Source organism: Furipterus horrens, unplaced genomic scaffold, assembly GCF_987537825.1.
Source record: "Furipterus horrens unplaced genomic scaffold, mFurHor1.1.pri manual_scaffold_8, whole genome shotgun sequence".
Classification (NCBI taxonomy): domain Eukaryota; kingdom Metazoa; phylum Chordata; class Mammalia; order Chiroptera; family Furipteridae; genus Furipterus; species Furipterus horrens.
Window position 1 is genome coordinate 56,550,420 of NW_028327178.1, and position 16,812 is coordinate 56,567,231.

The 16,812-nt window shown below is 40.3% G+C and overlaps 1 protein-coding gene across 9 annotated transcripts in view; it reads left to right on the plus strand.

The window, feature by feature from the left end:
• SLC41A3 (solute carrier family 41 member 3) overlaps positions 1-10,255 on the plus strand; it is a 73,795-nt gene extending 63,540 nt beyond the window's left edge. For 4 of the 9 annotated variants that reach the window (XM_090285871.1, XM_090285875.1, XM_090285872.1 and 1 more), the window contains 3 exons: positions 5,928-6,080; positions 8,269-8,417; positions 9,680-10,255. In XM_090285871.1, the coding sequence (XP_090141997.1) occupies positions 5,928-6,080; positions 8,269-8,417; positions 9,680-9,889 (512 nt within the window). In that variant the 3' untranslated portion in view covers positions 9,890-10,255. Of the gene's footprint in view, positions 1-5,927; positions 6,081-6,848; positions 6,962-8,268; positions 8,418-9,355; positions 9,477-9,679 lie in introns of those variants that run through there. The other 5 variants (XM_090285876.1, XM_090285877.1, XR_016512733.1 and 2 more) reach the window with 4 other exon arrangements.
• The last annotated feature ends 6,557 nt before the right edge of the window (positions 10,256-16,812 follow it).

A 16,812-nucleotide genomic window follows, 5' to 3' on the forward strand; every position in this document is an offset into this window, starting at 1 on the left:
GTGTTCTTCTTCCTCAAGATTGCTGTGGCTGTTTGGGCTCTTTTTTGGTTCCATATAAATTTTTGAAGTATTTGTTCTAGGTCTGTGAAATATGTCGTTGGTATTTTAATAATAATTGCATTGAATCTATCAATTGCTTTGGGTAGTATGGACATTTTAATGATGTTGATTCTTCCCATCCATGAACATGGCATATGCTTCCATTTATTTGTATTCCTTAATTTCTTTCTTCAGTGTCATGTCGTTTCTGAGTACAGGTCTTCTATTTCTTTGGTTAAGTTTATTCCTAGGTACTTTATTTTTCTTGTTGCTATGGTAAATGGCATTTTTCTTTTAGTTTCTATCTCTGATATTTTATTGTTGGTGTACAGAAATGCCTTCGATTTCTGGATATTGACTTTGTACACTGCTATTTTGCCGAATTCACTTATTAGGTTGAGTAGTTTTTTTGGTGGAGTCTCTAGGGTTTTCTGTGTACACTATCATATTATCCGCACAAATGACAGTTTTACTTCCTCTTTTCCAATTAGGATGCATTTATTTGTTTTTGTTGTCTGATTGCTGTGGCTGGAACTTTCAAGAATATATTTAATGGGAGCGGAGAGAGTTCCACAGTATCTTGGTGTTTCTATGCTTGGAAGATCTGTCCGTTGTTGACAATGGGATGTTAAAATCCTCTACTATGAATGTGTTGCTGTTGATATCCTTGAAGTTCTTCAAGATTTTTCTTATATATTTGAGTGCTCTATGTTGGGTGTATATATGTTTACCAGGGTTATATCTTCTTGATGGATTATTCCCTTGTATATTATGAAATGTCCTTCTTTGTCTCTTTTTATGGCCTTTGTTGTGAAGTCTGTTTTATATGATATAAGTATTGCTACCCCAGCTTTTTTTCATGTCCATTTATTGGAATATTTTTTCCATTCTTTCACTTTCATTCTGTGTAGATCTTTTATTCTGAGGTTGGTCTCTTGTAGACAGCATATATATGGGTCATACTTTCTAATCCATTCCGCTACCCTATGTCTTTTTTTGGAGCATTTAATCCATTTACATTTAAGGTTATTATTGATAGGTTCTTATCCATTGTCATTTTCCCCCTTTGTGCCTGTGTTCCTCTCTGTCTCTCTCTGCTTCTTCATCTTCTTAAAGCAGACCCTTTAGCATTTCTTGCAGTGCTGGTTGGTGGAGATGTATTATTTTAGCCTTCTTTTGTCTGGGAAATTCCTTATTTCACCTTCCATTTTTAATGTGAGCCTTGCTGGGTAGAGTAGTCTTGGTTGTAGGCCTTTGTTTTTCATTGCTTGGAATATTTTTTTGCCATTCCTGCTGACTTAGAGTGTTTCTGTTGAGAAATCTGATGATAGCCTTATTGGAACTTTCTTGTGTGTTATTAGATGTTTTCCTGTTGTTGCTTTTAGGATTTTCTCTTTGTCTTTGAATATTACCATTTTAATTATGATGTGTCTTGGAGTGGACCTGTTTGGGTTCACCTTCATTGGGACCCTCTGTGGTTCTTGGACTTGCGTAATTTTTCTCTCATTAGTTAGGAACGTTTTTTGTCATTACTTTTTCTCTTCTTTTTTATTGTTCAAAAGTGTCATTTCATTTATTTATTTTTTAAATATGTTTTATTGATTATGCTGTTACAGTAGTCTCAATTTATTTTCCCTCTGTTCCCCTCCACCCAGTGGCCCCCCTCCCTCCTGTTGTTTCCCCCTTTTAGTCCATGTCCATTGGTTGTACATACAGTTCTTCTCAACCTCTTCCTGTCTACTCCATTCCCTCCTACTATGCTTCTTAATTTCTGTACCATCTCCCTCCCTTTCCCCCTTACCCCTCCCTGCTGACCTCCCCCCAATATGTTCCCCATACCTATAGTTCTTTTCCCACTCTCATTGCCTATTTAGTTTGCCTTTGTTTTGATTCCCTAGCTTCTTTCTGTTGTTGGTTGTTGTGATGCAGTTTTCATTTTAATGTTTATAGTTTTGATCCTTCTCCTTCTAAACCAGCCCCTTTAACATTTCATATAATAGTGGTTTGGATCTAATGAACTCCTTCAGTTTTACTTTGTCCTGGAAGCACTTTCTCTGCCCTTCTATTCTGAATGACAGCTTCGCTGGATAGAGTATTCGTGGCTGTAGGTTTTTGCTTTTCATTACTTTGAATATTTCTTGCGAGTCCCTTCTTGCCTGCAGGGTCTCCTTTGAGAAATCAGCTGATAGTCTAATTGGGACCCCTTTGTACATGATTCTGTTGTTCTCTCTTGCTGCTTTTAAGATTCTCTCTTTATCTTTAATTTTTGACATTTTGATTTTAATGTGTCTTGGTGTGGTTCTCCCTGGGTCCAGTTGTTTTGGAACTCTCTGTGCTTCCTGGCCCTATAAGTCTATTTCCTTTCCCAAGTTAGGGAGGTTCTGCTTCATTATTTTTTCACATAATTTTTTAGTTTCTAGTTCTTCTTCTTCACCTTCTGGCAATCATATTATCCAAATGTTTGATTGCTTATAGCTGTCCCAGGGGTTTCTGATCTTCTCCTCACTCTCCTTACTTTTTGTTTCCTCTTTCTGCACTGGTTGACTGTTTGTTCCTTCCCTGCGTTCCGGTTTGTTGCTTTGATCTTTGGATTTTATTTCCTCACCACTTGTCTTGTATGTGTTTTCATTCGTTTCAGTATGAGTAGCTTTCATTCCTTCCCTGTCTTGTTTCAAATCTTTTGTTAATTCTGTAAACCACCTGATAACTATAGCTCTGAACTGTGCCTCAGAAAGGTTTTCTATTTGTTCCTCTGTCAAGTCTCACATCTGCTGCCTGGTGAGCTGCATCACTGGGATTTCAATCGTTGTCTGCTTCATTCTAACGGATTTGTGTTTAGCTTTGCTTCCCGGTCAGGCTGTAGGGGGCAGAACCCTGTGCACTCGTCACTGCCCGGCGATCTGCAGCGATCAGCAACCGGTGGCAGTCAGCGACCTATTTTGCCACACTGTGGCGCTTTGTGTGGGGTCGGGGGTACAAGATGGATTCCTGCCATTACTCTTCACTGAAAGACCAGGATCAGTCATCCCACCCTCTGGGCCTCTCTGTCCGAGGCAATGGGGGGTCGGCCCTCCCCAGCGTTGGGATCACAAGTTGCCAGGACTTGACTGCAGCTGGACTTGCTCTGCTGGCATTTCTCTCAGTCCCGCCACTATCCCCACTGCTACCACACACAGCACCACGTTTTCTCGCCCCTCCTACCCATCCGGACGAGCACCGCTGGTTTATAACTTCATATGTTGGGCTCCCATGTAGTTTTATTTTCTGGAATTTCTAGTTACTTTTTGTTTTGAGGTAGTTGTTTTCCTTCATAGTTGTAGAGGGAGACCAAGCGTGTCAGTCTAAGCCTCCACTGTGGCCAGAAGTCCTACTTTTTCAAACAGGATTTTTATCCCTTGCTTCTCTTTTTTTTCCTTCTAGTATTCCTATGTTACAGATATTATTACGTTTCATGTTGTCCTGCAGCTCTCTTAAAACCTCTTCATTCTTTTTCAGCCTTTTTTTGTTTTTTTGCACTGTCTGGGAATTTTTTTCTACATTGTCCTCCAGCTCACTGATCTGATCTTTTGCATCCTCTAGTCTGCTTTTGATTCCTTCTGCATGTTCTTCATTCAGAAATTGTATTCTTCATTTTCTCCTGGCTTTTTTTAATGGTTTCTATGTCCTTCTTCATGCTGGTATAGTTCTCAGTAAGTTCCTTGTAGCTTCCCTGGAGTTCTTTGTAGTTTTCTTTGAGCTCACTGAGCTCATTGAGCTTTCCTATAATCATTATTTTGAATTCCATGTCTGATAGTTTGCTCATCTCTATTTCATTTTGCACTCTCTCTGGAGATTCCTCTTTTCATTTCAATGGAGAGTTCTTTCTTTGTCTCGCCATTTTTTGTGACTCTTCTTGTTTGTTTCTGCTTTTTAGATTGATGTGCTTTGACTTCCTGTCTTCGTGTCGTGACCTTCTATGGCAGGAGACTTGTGCGATTCAGTGGTGCAGTCTCCTTGATCACCTGAACTTGATGCTCTTGGGTTTGTCCTTTATGGCATTTATTTGGGCTGTCTGATTGTATTTGGGTTTTGGTTGTTGTTCTGTTGCTCTTTGGTGCGTTCTTCCCTCCAGCTTGCTGACTGCGAGTCACTCCTACACCATGTCTTGTATACTGTTGTAAAGGTGCACTTTCTGTACTTCCCAGATCTGCCTCTGATGGTGTCAGATCATGTGCCAGTCTGGACCTAGGCAGCTTGTTCTAGACTAGCAGAGATCAGTTGCCTTTGTCTCCTTTAGTTGTTAATCTATTCACAAACTGATCAGCTCTCAATCTTAAACCCAGAGGGTGGGGCTATTGCTTCCCCTCAGGCTGAAGCCCCTTGGATGGGAGTGGTCTGCCTGTAGTAAGGGAAATGAGTGAGCCCTGGTACCTGGTTGACTGCTTCTTCAGTTCCCTCCTCAAAGCCACGGCCCAAAATTCTGTTTAAGCGTCTCTAGTCCACTGTGCCGTCCCTCTGTTGGAGCCCAGAGTAAATGAGTGGCAATATATTTTTGTATGTGGTCTCTTTATGAGCTCTTTGTCTCTAGCCATTTCTCTCTGGCCAGCAAAAGACTACGCAGCTTTTCACTTTTCACAGCTGGGTGTTATTTTATTTTCCGCTCTGTTGGTATAGGCTGGGAAGCCCAGCAGGGGGTTTAGACCCCACCCTTCTTAGGGGGAATCCCCCACTGCTGAAATGTTTCTCTGTCCCTTCAGCTGCCACCCGTGGGAGCCCAGCCAGCTCTCTGGTGTATTCACACTTCCTACCAGTCACATTGTGATGAAGCAGCCTTTTCTGTCTGTCTCTTGTTATACGGCTTCTCTCCATCCAGTGTTCACTTGGTTATTCAATATGTTTTTTCCACAATTAAGTTGTAATTCCAGATTGGTTCTCAGAGGTTAGTGTAACTTCCACTTACTTCTCCACCATCTTGGATCCCTAGCCATTCTTTTGAGGTAGGTCTGCTGGCACATTCCTGAAGGATACTTTCACTGGATATAAATTTGGGGGTTAATAGTTCAACACTTGAAAGCTGTGGCACTTCCCTCTGACTTTGTTTTTCTAATGAGAAATTGCCATCATTTGAATTCTTTGCTGTATACATAAGGTATCATTTCTCTTTTGCTTATTTTAAGACTTTTTCTTTTTAGACTTAGAATATGATATACATTAGTGTGGATTTCTTTGGGGCTAACCTACTTGGATTCACTCAGCTCTCTGGATACATAGATTTATCTTTTGCCAAAAATTTGGGAAATTTTAAGCTATTATTTCTTTATTTCTTTCCTTCTGGTGTTCTGATGAGGGAAATGTTTGATCTTTTGTTGTAGTCCCACAACTCTCTGAGGCACTCTCTAACTTTTTCCTTGTATATACTACTCTCTGTCATTTAGATTGGCTAATTTCTACAGCTTTTTTCATCAAGTTTACTGATTCCTTTCTCTGTCCTTTCTATTCTGCTATTGATGCTTTCATTGAGTTGTTTTTATTTTTGGCTATTGTATTTTTTCAGTTCTAAAATGTCCTTATGGTTCTTTTTTATGTTCTTTCCTGAGATTTGTTTCTTTTCTGAGATTTTCTCTGTTTATCATGTGTTTTATGTGTGTTTGTAGTTGCTATCACCTGATAAACCTAGTACCATCTGTCACCATACATAGTTATTAAAATATTAAAATTACATTTTAAAAATGGATTCATTAAAATCACTTTCACATAATTCTACCATTTGTGTCATTTTGGTGTTACTGTCTGTTGGTTGTCTTTTCTCATTAAGTTGAGATTTTTCTTGCTAGAATGAGTGATTTTAGATTGAATCCTAGACATTTGGAATATTATGTTATAAAACTATGAATCTTATGCATCACTAGGCAAAAAGAAATGTACTGCGTCCTTTCTGCCAGGTAGGGGTGGAAGTCCAGATTACCCTGCCTTCTGCATTGATGCTCTAAGGGAAAAGGAGCACCTCCTTATGGTGAGCAGGGTTGGAGTCCATGTTTCTCTGACACCACTTTTTGGGGAAGGTGAGGAGTGCCTTATTATTTTGCCCAAATGGCCTTCACTGATATGGTGAGTGTGTGTGTGTGTGTGTGTGTGTGTGTGTTGGGGGGTGGGAGTGGGGTCCTTATTACCATTAGGCAGAGTACCACTTAATTTTCTACTACTCTACCTTCTCTTATATGACTTCAGCCAAAAGGGGTGAATACCAACCTTCCACCTGGATGAGAGCAGACAAAAGTCCAAGCTCCTCACTTGGCCTTTGCTGATAGAGGTGGGGCTGCTATGGTATTTGGCTAGAATAAAGCAGTTATCGTCTAGAAGTTTTCTGTTTTGCTAGGCTGTCCCTTTTCTGGACCTTGGGCTAGAGAAAGCAAGTTTTTGTTGAGTATTTATTTGGTCAGTGTCCATTGGCATTTCTGGGTCACCAAATTCCCCAGCACTCAGTCTGGGATATATAAGGCCAAAAAAAACCAATTTGAGAAACTCACCACCATGTTCTCTGGACCCTGAGGTCCCTACCCAGCTTGCTTTTTCCCTCCACCTTTCAGAATCTTCTTATGTTTGTTTTATATATAATGTCCAGAGTTTTTAGTTGTATTTAGTGAGAGGAATAGGAATAAGTATGTTTATTTAATCTTGTCTAGAAGTGGAAGTTCTCATTATATTTTGTGACTTACCATTTGTATATAGAAAAAGAATTTACTGTGTATTATTTATGTACCATCTTAGTTCAGGCTGCTATAACAGAAACATATTTGGGTAGCATATAAAAAACAATTTATTTTTTATAGTTCTGGTGGCTGGAAGTCCAGATCAAGGCACCAGCAGATCCCTGTTTATTGAAGGCCTGCTTCTGGGTTCATAGACAGCTGTCATCTCATTGTGTCCTCATGGGGTTGAAGGGGTGAGAGAGCTCGCTGAGGTCTCTTTTATAAGGGCATGAATCCTGTTCATGAGGATTCCACCATCAGAACCTAATCACCTCACAAAGGCCCCACCATCAAATATCATCACATTGTGGGTTAGGTTATAACATGGATTTTGGGGGGAAACAGTCTGTAGCAGCACTTAAATACTTTACTAAATTTTTTTAAAAAATAATTTCTTTTATTTATTTATGTTTGCTTGTTTATTTATTTATTTTTAGAGAGAGGGGAAAGGAGAAAGAGAGTGAGAGAAACATCACTGTGTGGTTGCCTCTCAATTGCACCCCCAACTGGGGACCTGATGGGCAACCTAGTCATGTGCCCTGACTGGGAATCGAACCAGCAACATTTGGCTCGCAAGCCGACACTCAATCCACTGAACCATAGCAGCCAGGGCACTAAATTCTTTTATGTGTCTCCCTATAAATTTTAAGTTTTGTGTCAGCTGCTAATAATAATTACTTGCTTACTCTTTTTAAAGTTTTTTACAACTTGTCTAATTTGTCCTCATGAATAGATTTTGGTGCTCTTGTATGTTTCCATTCTTTCTCTACATATTATTTGATAGTAGAATTTTCAGCTTCTAAGCTACATACAATTTTTTTCCTTTCTCTTATTAAGTTGATAAAATACATTATATATTAATTCACAATCAAATGGAGACTTAATTTTCATTGAAACTTTTATGTTTGAAAAGCCTGTCACAAACTCATAGAGTGCTGGATCCTGAAGTGGTGCTCCCTCCTACCTCACCAATGTGCTGAAGGCCCCATGAGTGCACCACCCTCTCCAATCACTTAACTCCACACACTGAGCCTGAGGTCTTTGCACCTTAAGCCCCTTGCACATCCTCTTTCCTCTGGCCAGAATCTCTTTCCCCAGATTCAGAACTCAGCTTAAATGTAATCTCCTTGAGAGAGCTTCCAATCTCCAGCAGCTCATTCCCGCTAATAGATACTTTATTTTCTACCACATTACCCTGATTTATTTTCTTCTAGTGGTTGTCACTATTTGAAACAGCCTTTCCTGTTTGTTTGTTTTTGCTACTCTATTCCAGTTTTTCTCTCTTCTCTTAAAATGTCAGTTCCGTGAGGGAAGAGACAGGACTATATCCCCATTTGCTTAAATATGCCTGCCACATAGTCTACCAGGGCTGTGGGAACTACCCATTGTCACCTTCAGAAAGTAGCTGAATGAATGCAGATGCCTCACTGGACTGTCACATGCCAAGGTGGCCTCTGCTGTCAGGCAAGTCACATAACTTGCTTGGTTCTGTTTATTCCAGAAATCAATTCTATATCAGCTCGAGTTCTGATCTTTCTGGTGATTCCGGGCCATCTGATTTTCTTCTATGTTATCTACCTGGTAGAAGGTCGTTCGGTCCCAAATGGCAAGATCTTTGTGGCATTCTATCTGCTAACAGGCCTGATCCAGGTAAGGACAGCTGTTGCAGCAGCAAAGCAGCATTCGGCGGTTAAGCAGCCAGCAAGCTTTGTTCCCTGGGAGAGATGCTGAAGAGGTGGAGTTGGGTGCTCCTGGACATGCAGGACATAGTCCCCCTCTTTCAGGAGTCAAGTTAACTTGTTCAAGCCCAAAGGTATGATCAGACCCAGAGGCCACTTCATACTCCATACTGCACTCTCCACATAGCATATTCCACATTTCACACTGCATAAGCCACCCGCCACACAACACATTCATTATTCCACCATCCACAAGGCATAGTTCTTACTGTATACAGCTCACTCCACACTCCTCATCAGAGGATCAAAGGCACCATCCTGAAAATGCAGCATGTTGCCATAAAGCAAGCTGACGATCAGGTCCAGCTGATGAACTGGCCCATGTGCATCACTCAGCCCAGATAATAGTTGGGCAGGGAGCAGACCCTTGCTGGGATGTTTCTAAAAGGCATGTATGGACTTTAGTCAGTGCTGGATGGTGATAAGTACATGAAAGATTAAGCTGGTGCCTGCTGGTACCTGCCTCAAAGATTAAGGACACAGCAAACTCTGCCAAGACTAGCTGGTTGATGTCCTAGTGGGCCTGGGGCCTCTGCAGGGATTACTGTGGGCACTTGTAGACAATTCTAAGGGAATAGCATTTTCAAATCTCCTTGAGTTATATCATTTGCAGACACAGCATATCCCTGACCCTGAAGGATAGGCTGGGGCAGTCTGAGAAACTGTCCTGAGCAGTAGCAGGAGAGGGGCTAGGGTTAGTTTGCAACAAGAGACTTAGAAGCCCTGAGACCTGACCAGGCTGTGTGAACTACCCTGTGGCACCTTCAAGAAAAGCCAACCATCCAAAACTAACTGTGAGAGGGCGTCCAGATAACCCAAGTTCAAGTCTCAGCAATTTTCGTGTCTAAGGTTCCAAGGATATTGAGTGGAGCTGGTGCTTCAGAGAAGATCAAGGCTAATGAGTGGCAGTAGGTCTGTCCGGTACTTCAGGATGCCAGGAGCAGAGGCCAGCCACGTGGAGGAAAGCTAGGCAAGTTGGAAGAGGGTGGACTCTCTGGCCTCTGTGCTAGATCATAGCTGGGATCAGACCCCAAGAGAAGCTCGGGGAAGGGGACTACCTGGGGTTGACATGTCCACCTCAGTGTCTGCCCTTAAAATTTGCTAGTGTTTTTTAATGACACTTGGCCTTCTCACTTGGTCCTTGTCTTTTGTGTCTGCTTGCTCTTTTGACAGGTGACAATCCTGCTGTACCTGGCAGAAGTGATGGCTCGATTGACATGGCACCAGGCCCTGGATCCTGACAATCACTGTATTCCCTACCTCACAGGACTGGGGGACTTCCTGGGGACTAGCCTCCTAGCACTCTGCTTTCTAATCAGCTGGGTATTGCAGAGCGATGCAGAGCTGGATAGCATTTCAGAATCAGCATCTGGACCTTCCTAATGAGACCAGGCAGCTCCAGTTAGTCAATAGAATTTTTCCTCACACCACCTTGGCTGGGTCCTTAAGTCTCCCTGCCTCTAAAGTGGCCCTATGTCAATCTGCTAAGGATATGCACATACACTCTGAGCTGGCATTGGAACCTGAGTCCATGACGGAGCATACAATCGGAAGCACTCTTTGTGTGTGAATTTGACTGCATGTGCCTATGTGCTGGATGAGTATGAATAAGCTCACATATGTGTGGAGATCAGGGTGCTCAGGCTTGAAGATCTGAAGGAAGAAGTGTATCCAGCGCACTCTGATCTACTCATTTACTGATATCCCTGTTTCATGCAATGTAGCCCAATTGGGGTAGAGCGGGGGAAAAAGATCCATGGTGTGCCCAAGCCTGAGCCCTGGCTTAACTGCCGCCTTTACCAGGTCCAGCTCCATGGGCCACTCTGTTGGTGTGCTCTGGAAATGTGTACAGCCCTGCCCAGGATGGGGCCTTACAAACCCCTTCATCTGCTTCCAGCCTTTACTCTTGTTACTGCTTTTTTTTCACCTTTTTTCTTTTTTATTTTTTTAAGCAAAAACCTCTGTTTAGATTCTAATGATCAGAAAAATGTAAAATAAAGCATAAAGTATGTTGCATTTGGCATTTTGTGTTTGTAAAAATGTTAATGCAACCATGGGACTTATGTCTATAAGTAACAAAAATTTCTGGCATTTCTCTAGCGCAATGTTCATCATAACTGTAGTCTCCAAGCCTAGAAGCATCAACATCACCAGAGAACTTGTTAGTAATGCAGATTATTAATCTTCCCTTTCCCCAAGCCCAGCAATATTTAACCAGCCTTCTAGGTGGTTCTGATACACTCTTTTATTTGAGAACCACTGCTCCGGAACTCTCTCTTTAAAAATTGTGTGTGTGCGTGATGTGTGTACTCACTAATAGTTTTTTAATGTATATTATTTTATTGTAGTTCAGTTAACAGCTGTCCCAATATTTCCCTCATTGCTTTCCCCTCCCCACCCACCCCCAACTCCTAGTCAATCCCTACCCTGTTGTCCATGTCCATGGGTCCTTTATACTTGTTCCTTCATTAGACCCTTCCCCTTCTTTCCACCATTATCCCCCTCCCACCTCCCTTCTAGTCGCTGTCAGTGTGTTCCTTATTTCCGTGTCTGGTTCTACTTTGCTCACTTGTTTGTTTTGTTCATTAGGTTCCACTTATAGGTGAGATCACATGGTATTTGTCTTTTGCCACCTTGCTTATTTCACTTAACATAATACTTCCTATTTCCATCCATAATGTCACAAAGGGTAGAGGTTCCTTCTTTCTGCTATGTATAATTGTATTCCATTGTTTAAATATACCACTCTTTCTTGAGCCACTACTTTACTGATGGTCATTTAGGCTGTTTCCAGCATTTGGCTATATTGTAAATAACATTGCGATGAACATAGAGGTGCATAGGTCCTCTTGAATTGGTGTTTCAGGATTCTTTGAGTATAATCCCAGTAATGGGATCACTGGATCAAAAGGCAGTTCAATTTTTAGTTTTTTGAAGAAATTTCATACTGTTTTCCCCGGTAACTGCACCGGTCTGCATTCCCACCAACAGTGCACTAGGGTTTCATTTTCTCTACATCCTCACCAGCACTTGTTTGTTGACTTGTTACTCATGGCCATTCTGACCAGTGTGAGGTGGTATCTCATTGTGGTTTTAATTTATATCTCTGATGGCTAGTGATGTTGAGCATCCTTTCATATATCTATGGGCCATCTGTATGTCCTCCTTAGATAAGTGTCTGTTCAGGTTCATGGATTGGAAGAATTAACATCATTAAAATGTCCATCATCCCTAAAGCAATCTATAGATTCAACATATTCCTATTAAAATACCAGTGACATATTTTACAGATTTAGAACAAATATTTCAAAAATTTATATGGAACATAAACAACCCCGAATAGCCTCAGCAATCTTGAGAAAGAACAAGTAGGAAGGATTACAACACCTGATATCAAACTATATTACAAGGCCACTGTAATCAAAACAGTCTGGTACTGGTATAAGAACAGACACATAAATCAATGGAACGGAATAGAGAGCCCAGAAATAAACCTCAGTCTATATGGTCAATTAATATTTGACAAAGGGGAAAGGAGCATAAAATGGAGTAAAAATAGCCTCTTTGATAAAAGGTGTTGGGAGATCTGGATAGGTACTTGCAAAAAAATGGAACTAGACCACCAACTTACACCATACAACAACATAAACTTAAGGTGGATAAAGGACAAATATAAGTCATGACTCCATAAAAGTCCTAGAGGAAAACATGGGCAGGTTCCAGATATGCCATGCAGCAATATTTTCACTGGTATATCTCCTAGGGCAAAGTATATAAAGGAAATAATAAATAAATGAGATTATATAAACTTAAAAAGCTGCTGCACGACTAAAGAAAACACCAGCAAAATGAAAAGGGAACCAATCATATGGGAAAACATATTTGCCAATGATACCTTGGACAAGGGTTTGATCTCCAAAATATATAAAGAACTCATATGATTCAACACCAGAAATGACAATCCAATTAAAAAATGGGCATAGGACTAATTGTTCTTTTATTAGCACATCATAACAACTTTAGCCATGATTTGAACTGAGAATTATCTTTTGTTGACCTTAAACAGAGAAACACCCAGGTATTTTTCTAGCAACATGAGTTTATTTGGGAACAACAAAAAATTGCAATTTGAGACTTGCAGTCTTATGGTGACTATGTGAAAATCCAGGGAAACAAAGAAGAGGAATAGTTTTATTGGGGGGTGGGGGTAAGGGGAGTGAAGGTCCTATTGGAAGAAACTGAAAGCTTGAAGTATAGTGTGTTCTCATTGGCTGACTTACAGCAGTCTCTCATTGACTGAGCCGTTACTGGCCAAGGAGGAATCTTCCTGCTGAGGAAATTAGTAAAGTAGTATCACTTCTTATTGGAGTTGTGAGATGTGTCTCTTTGTTGGGGTCAATAATGTGTTGAATGTCTTGCATTAAAGTTCTCTATTCTACCCTCCAAACTCTAGTTTAAATCAGGTTTCTGTTTATTAATTTTCATACTTTATATGGTAAAATAATTACAACAAATATTGACAAAGAACATATTGTCAGGTTCTTTGGAAAGACATGACAGCTAACTGAGTAATTGGGCAGGGTTTAAAGAAGAGACATTTTACAGATACACGGGAATAATGAGTGGTGAAGCACCCTGAACCTGGGCACAGTGGGGACCTGCTACCACCACACATTCACTTGAACTGTGGAGTGGTAAAGAGTTGGTGCCTAAGAGGAGGTTTTTAGTCAAGAAATATAACTACTACCAGCTTGGGGCCTGGCAGAGAGAGCCATGGGAATAAATACCCCAACCTTATTCTATGTTAACCTCCTGCCAGTGTCTTCCAATAGCCAAACCCAACAAAAAATCAAATGATTAAGGGTGTCATGGATAGTCTATAGATGTCTCAACCTCCTGGGGCACAGAATCAGGTGAGGGTAGAAAGTGGATCTGCAAGGACAAGTGAAAGATATCCAGCATACCTATGATGCTAAGCCTTAGCCTAGATACTGGGGATGCGCTTGTGGGCAAACACACTCATCTTTGCTGTATCAAGCATCCACTGTTGAGAGAGTTAATCAACATCACACCAATAAGCAAAGTTCTAGCCCCAGTAAGTTCTGAAAAAGAAGCACATAGTGCTGTAAAAGCATATAATAATGAGACCTATATCAGTTAAGTACTTACTGTGCCATGTTGTCATGTTCTGAGCATTTTATATGTGTAAACTCATTACAGTATTTCCTCACCACGGATATTACTTTCTAGACCCCCCCACAATAGGTGAAAATCCGCGAAGTAGGAACCTTACATTTATTTTAGTATTTATATATATTTTAAGGCTTTATAAACCCTTCCCACACTTATAAACCATTCCCAGTCCCTTCTTAAACTTTTCCCACTCTTTTATTAGCTTTTTGCACACTTTTATAAACACTACTTATGTTATTAAACATATTCTGCACTCTTAAACCTATGTAACTTTAACAACATATGTATACAGTATGGCAAAATCCCATGATATAGCGAAAAATCCGCGATAAATAAATATATTTCTAAAAATCCCGTGATACAGTGAGGCCGTGTTAAGTGAACCGCGATATAGAGAGGGACTACTGTAATAATCTCACAGCAACTTGATACAATCGATACTATGACCCTGTTTTCAAATTAGGAAACTTGGTCATTATTGTAACAGAGTGAAATGCTCAGCTTCTCTGACTCCATCATTTTAAGCTTGTTTTATTCCTGTGGTCATATATGCTAATCATCAGAAGGAATTCTGCTTACATCTTGAGTTTTACAAAAACAGTCCCTTACCAGAACTGCCTCTCCTGAGAAGATAAGGGAAGTATGTACAAAGATTGACAGGAACCTCAAGACTGGACTCACATCAACTGGAGTCAACAGACTAAGAAAAAATAAGTTTTGCAATCTTCCTCAGACCCTAGCTGGCACTCAGATGTCTTAGGTCATCAATCAACCTCAAACCCCTCCTGTTTCCCCATTTCCATGACAGAAAAGAAGCCTGAATTCTGTACTTTCTTAAGATCATTCTTTAGGGTACTAGTTTACCATCTCAACTTGCTGGCTCTTCAAGTAGTTACTTTCCTTGCCCCAATACCTTGTCACTTAACTCATTGGTCTGTTGTGCAGCAGGCCATCTGAGCTTGGACTCAGTTACATTATGAGGTTTCTCTGCTTTCCTATGATCCTATGATCCTATGACTAGTGAGTGTTGGAATCAGGATTTGAACCTAGGCAATCTGGCTCAGACCCAACTTACACAAGTAGTACAGAGGTTTGACCAAGACAAAAATTCAGGAAAGATTTTTTTAATTAGGCAGTGCCATTTAAGCTTAGATACAAGGGTGAGTAGGAATTAATAAGGCAATAAATTAAGATATTTGGGGGTGATGGTGAGTGGAAGGTAGAACATAAAGGAAAATAGGTTTTTTAATAGAAAAAAAGAAAGCAGAGGAGAGGGCCCAGGAAGCCTGAGTTCCTGCAACACTTACTGGCCAGTTAAAGGGGAATGACCCTGTAATGCAGAGTCAGAGAGGAGACATCAAGAGAGGTAAGAAAAAATTAGGAGAATATAATGTTTTTCCCCTAAGAGGGAAGAGTGTTATGGAAGAAGAAAGTGGTCATCAGTGTATAATGTTATTCAGATCCAAGGATTTCAAGGATTTAAAGACAAGAGGTCCTTGATGATAACTGTCAAACAAACTCAAAAGGGTCTGGAGGCTTTAGCTAGAAATAAATAATAAAGGTTTATTCAAGTGTCTTAGAGTTTGCAAACTTGGAAGACCCTCACTCATGGGTGAGACATCCGTGAGACTGAGGTCAACACTGGAGATGAATCCAGTTCTTTGGCTAAGGACATCATTAGGTATATACCCTCCTGCTAGTATGAGGTCAATTTCTGAAATAAATTTTGTCTGCCAGGCTGAGGTCACTTTGTGGAATGATTTTTTTTTCTATAAAGATTGAACACAATTTACAGATTGAAATCATCATAAATGAATTTATGTACAGATTTGAGATCATCATCAGAGGTGAACCCAGCTGCGGAAATGAGATTATCTGTGGGAGTGATCCCTAAGCAGAGCTGAGGTCAGCATTTGGGGTGAATATTTCTATAAAGTAAGGTCAACATAGGTGACAAAGTCATCTGCAAGACTGAGGATCCACGACCCACTGTAGGTTCTTGATTTCATGCAGGAAAGAATTCAAATACAAGCCAACGTAGAGTTTAAGTGAAAGTGAGCTTATTAGTGAAGCAGTGAGACAGAATGGGCTACTTCACAGAGCAGTCCTCTTTTAGTGGAATTTACTTCCTTTATTAAGGTTCATTTAATTGGGGGGTAGGGTATTCAATAAGAAGGAGGAATAAGTAAGTCCCCATTCAAGAGTAGACATACGTGATAGTCTGGGACAGAAAGTGGATTTGAATTATGGACAAGGCCATGGTAAAGTTCAAGTTTAATACCCAAGTCATGTTTAAGTTCTAGTTCTAAGTCCGGACACTCAAAACACCTGCATCACCCTGGAGTTTTTGAATCTCAAACTTATCCACATTCTGCCTCTGTTGATTTGTCAATTACAATTTGGGTTTACCTACCCTATTAATGGTCCCATCTGAGGTTTCTGCTCAAGTATTACTGCTCCAATAAGTTGTAATTCTTTTATCCACCTGTTTGTCTCTCCAATGTTGAAGGCAGTAGTTTGTATTGCGACCTCAGTTCTCTGATGGATCTAAGAAGAAACAGTTACTGATTTTCAGTTTGTTTATTTTTTCTTATATAGATAGATGGCAGTGATGACTTCCAAGATCCTTACATATCATTGGAAAAAACTCATCCTTTATTTTGATGTTAAAATTGTCCTAAATTTGGACAGCGGTAGACCATTTAATCTGTCTCCTCTTTCCTATGTACCTATCCCATCTTTTTGTATCTCCTTACTTTTTTGCAAAACAACAACAACAACAACCCTGGGCTAATCTTGCGCTCTCCCCCACTTGCCAACCTCAATCTTGTACTTGCCTGCCTCAATCAACCAATTTTCCAAAGAGACTTGGATTCTATTGTTGGGAAATAAGACTTAGAAACCAAGATTTTGGTGGTGATGTGCTCATTATTACTAGGCCTCTTAGTAGATAGAGCTAGGAAATAGACACACACACTTTGAATTTATGCTAATAACTGTAATTCCAATTCAACACCCTGGAACTTATTCTCTCCTTCCGCCTTATTTATGTTTCTTATTTTTTTTCTTTCTTATGTCATTTTTATTTTCAATTTCAGTTGATGTAAGTTATT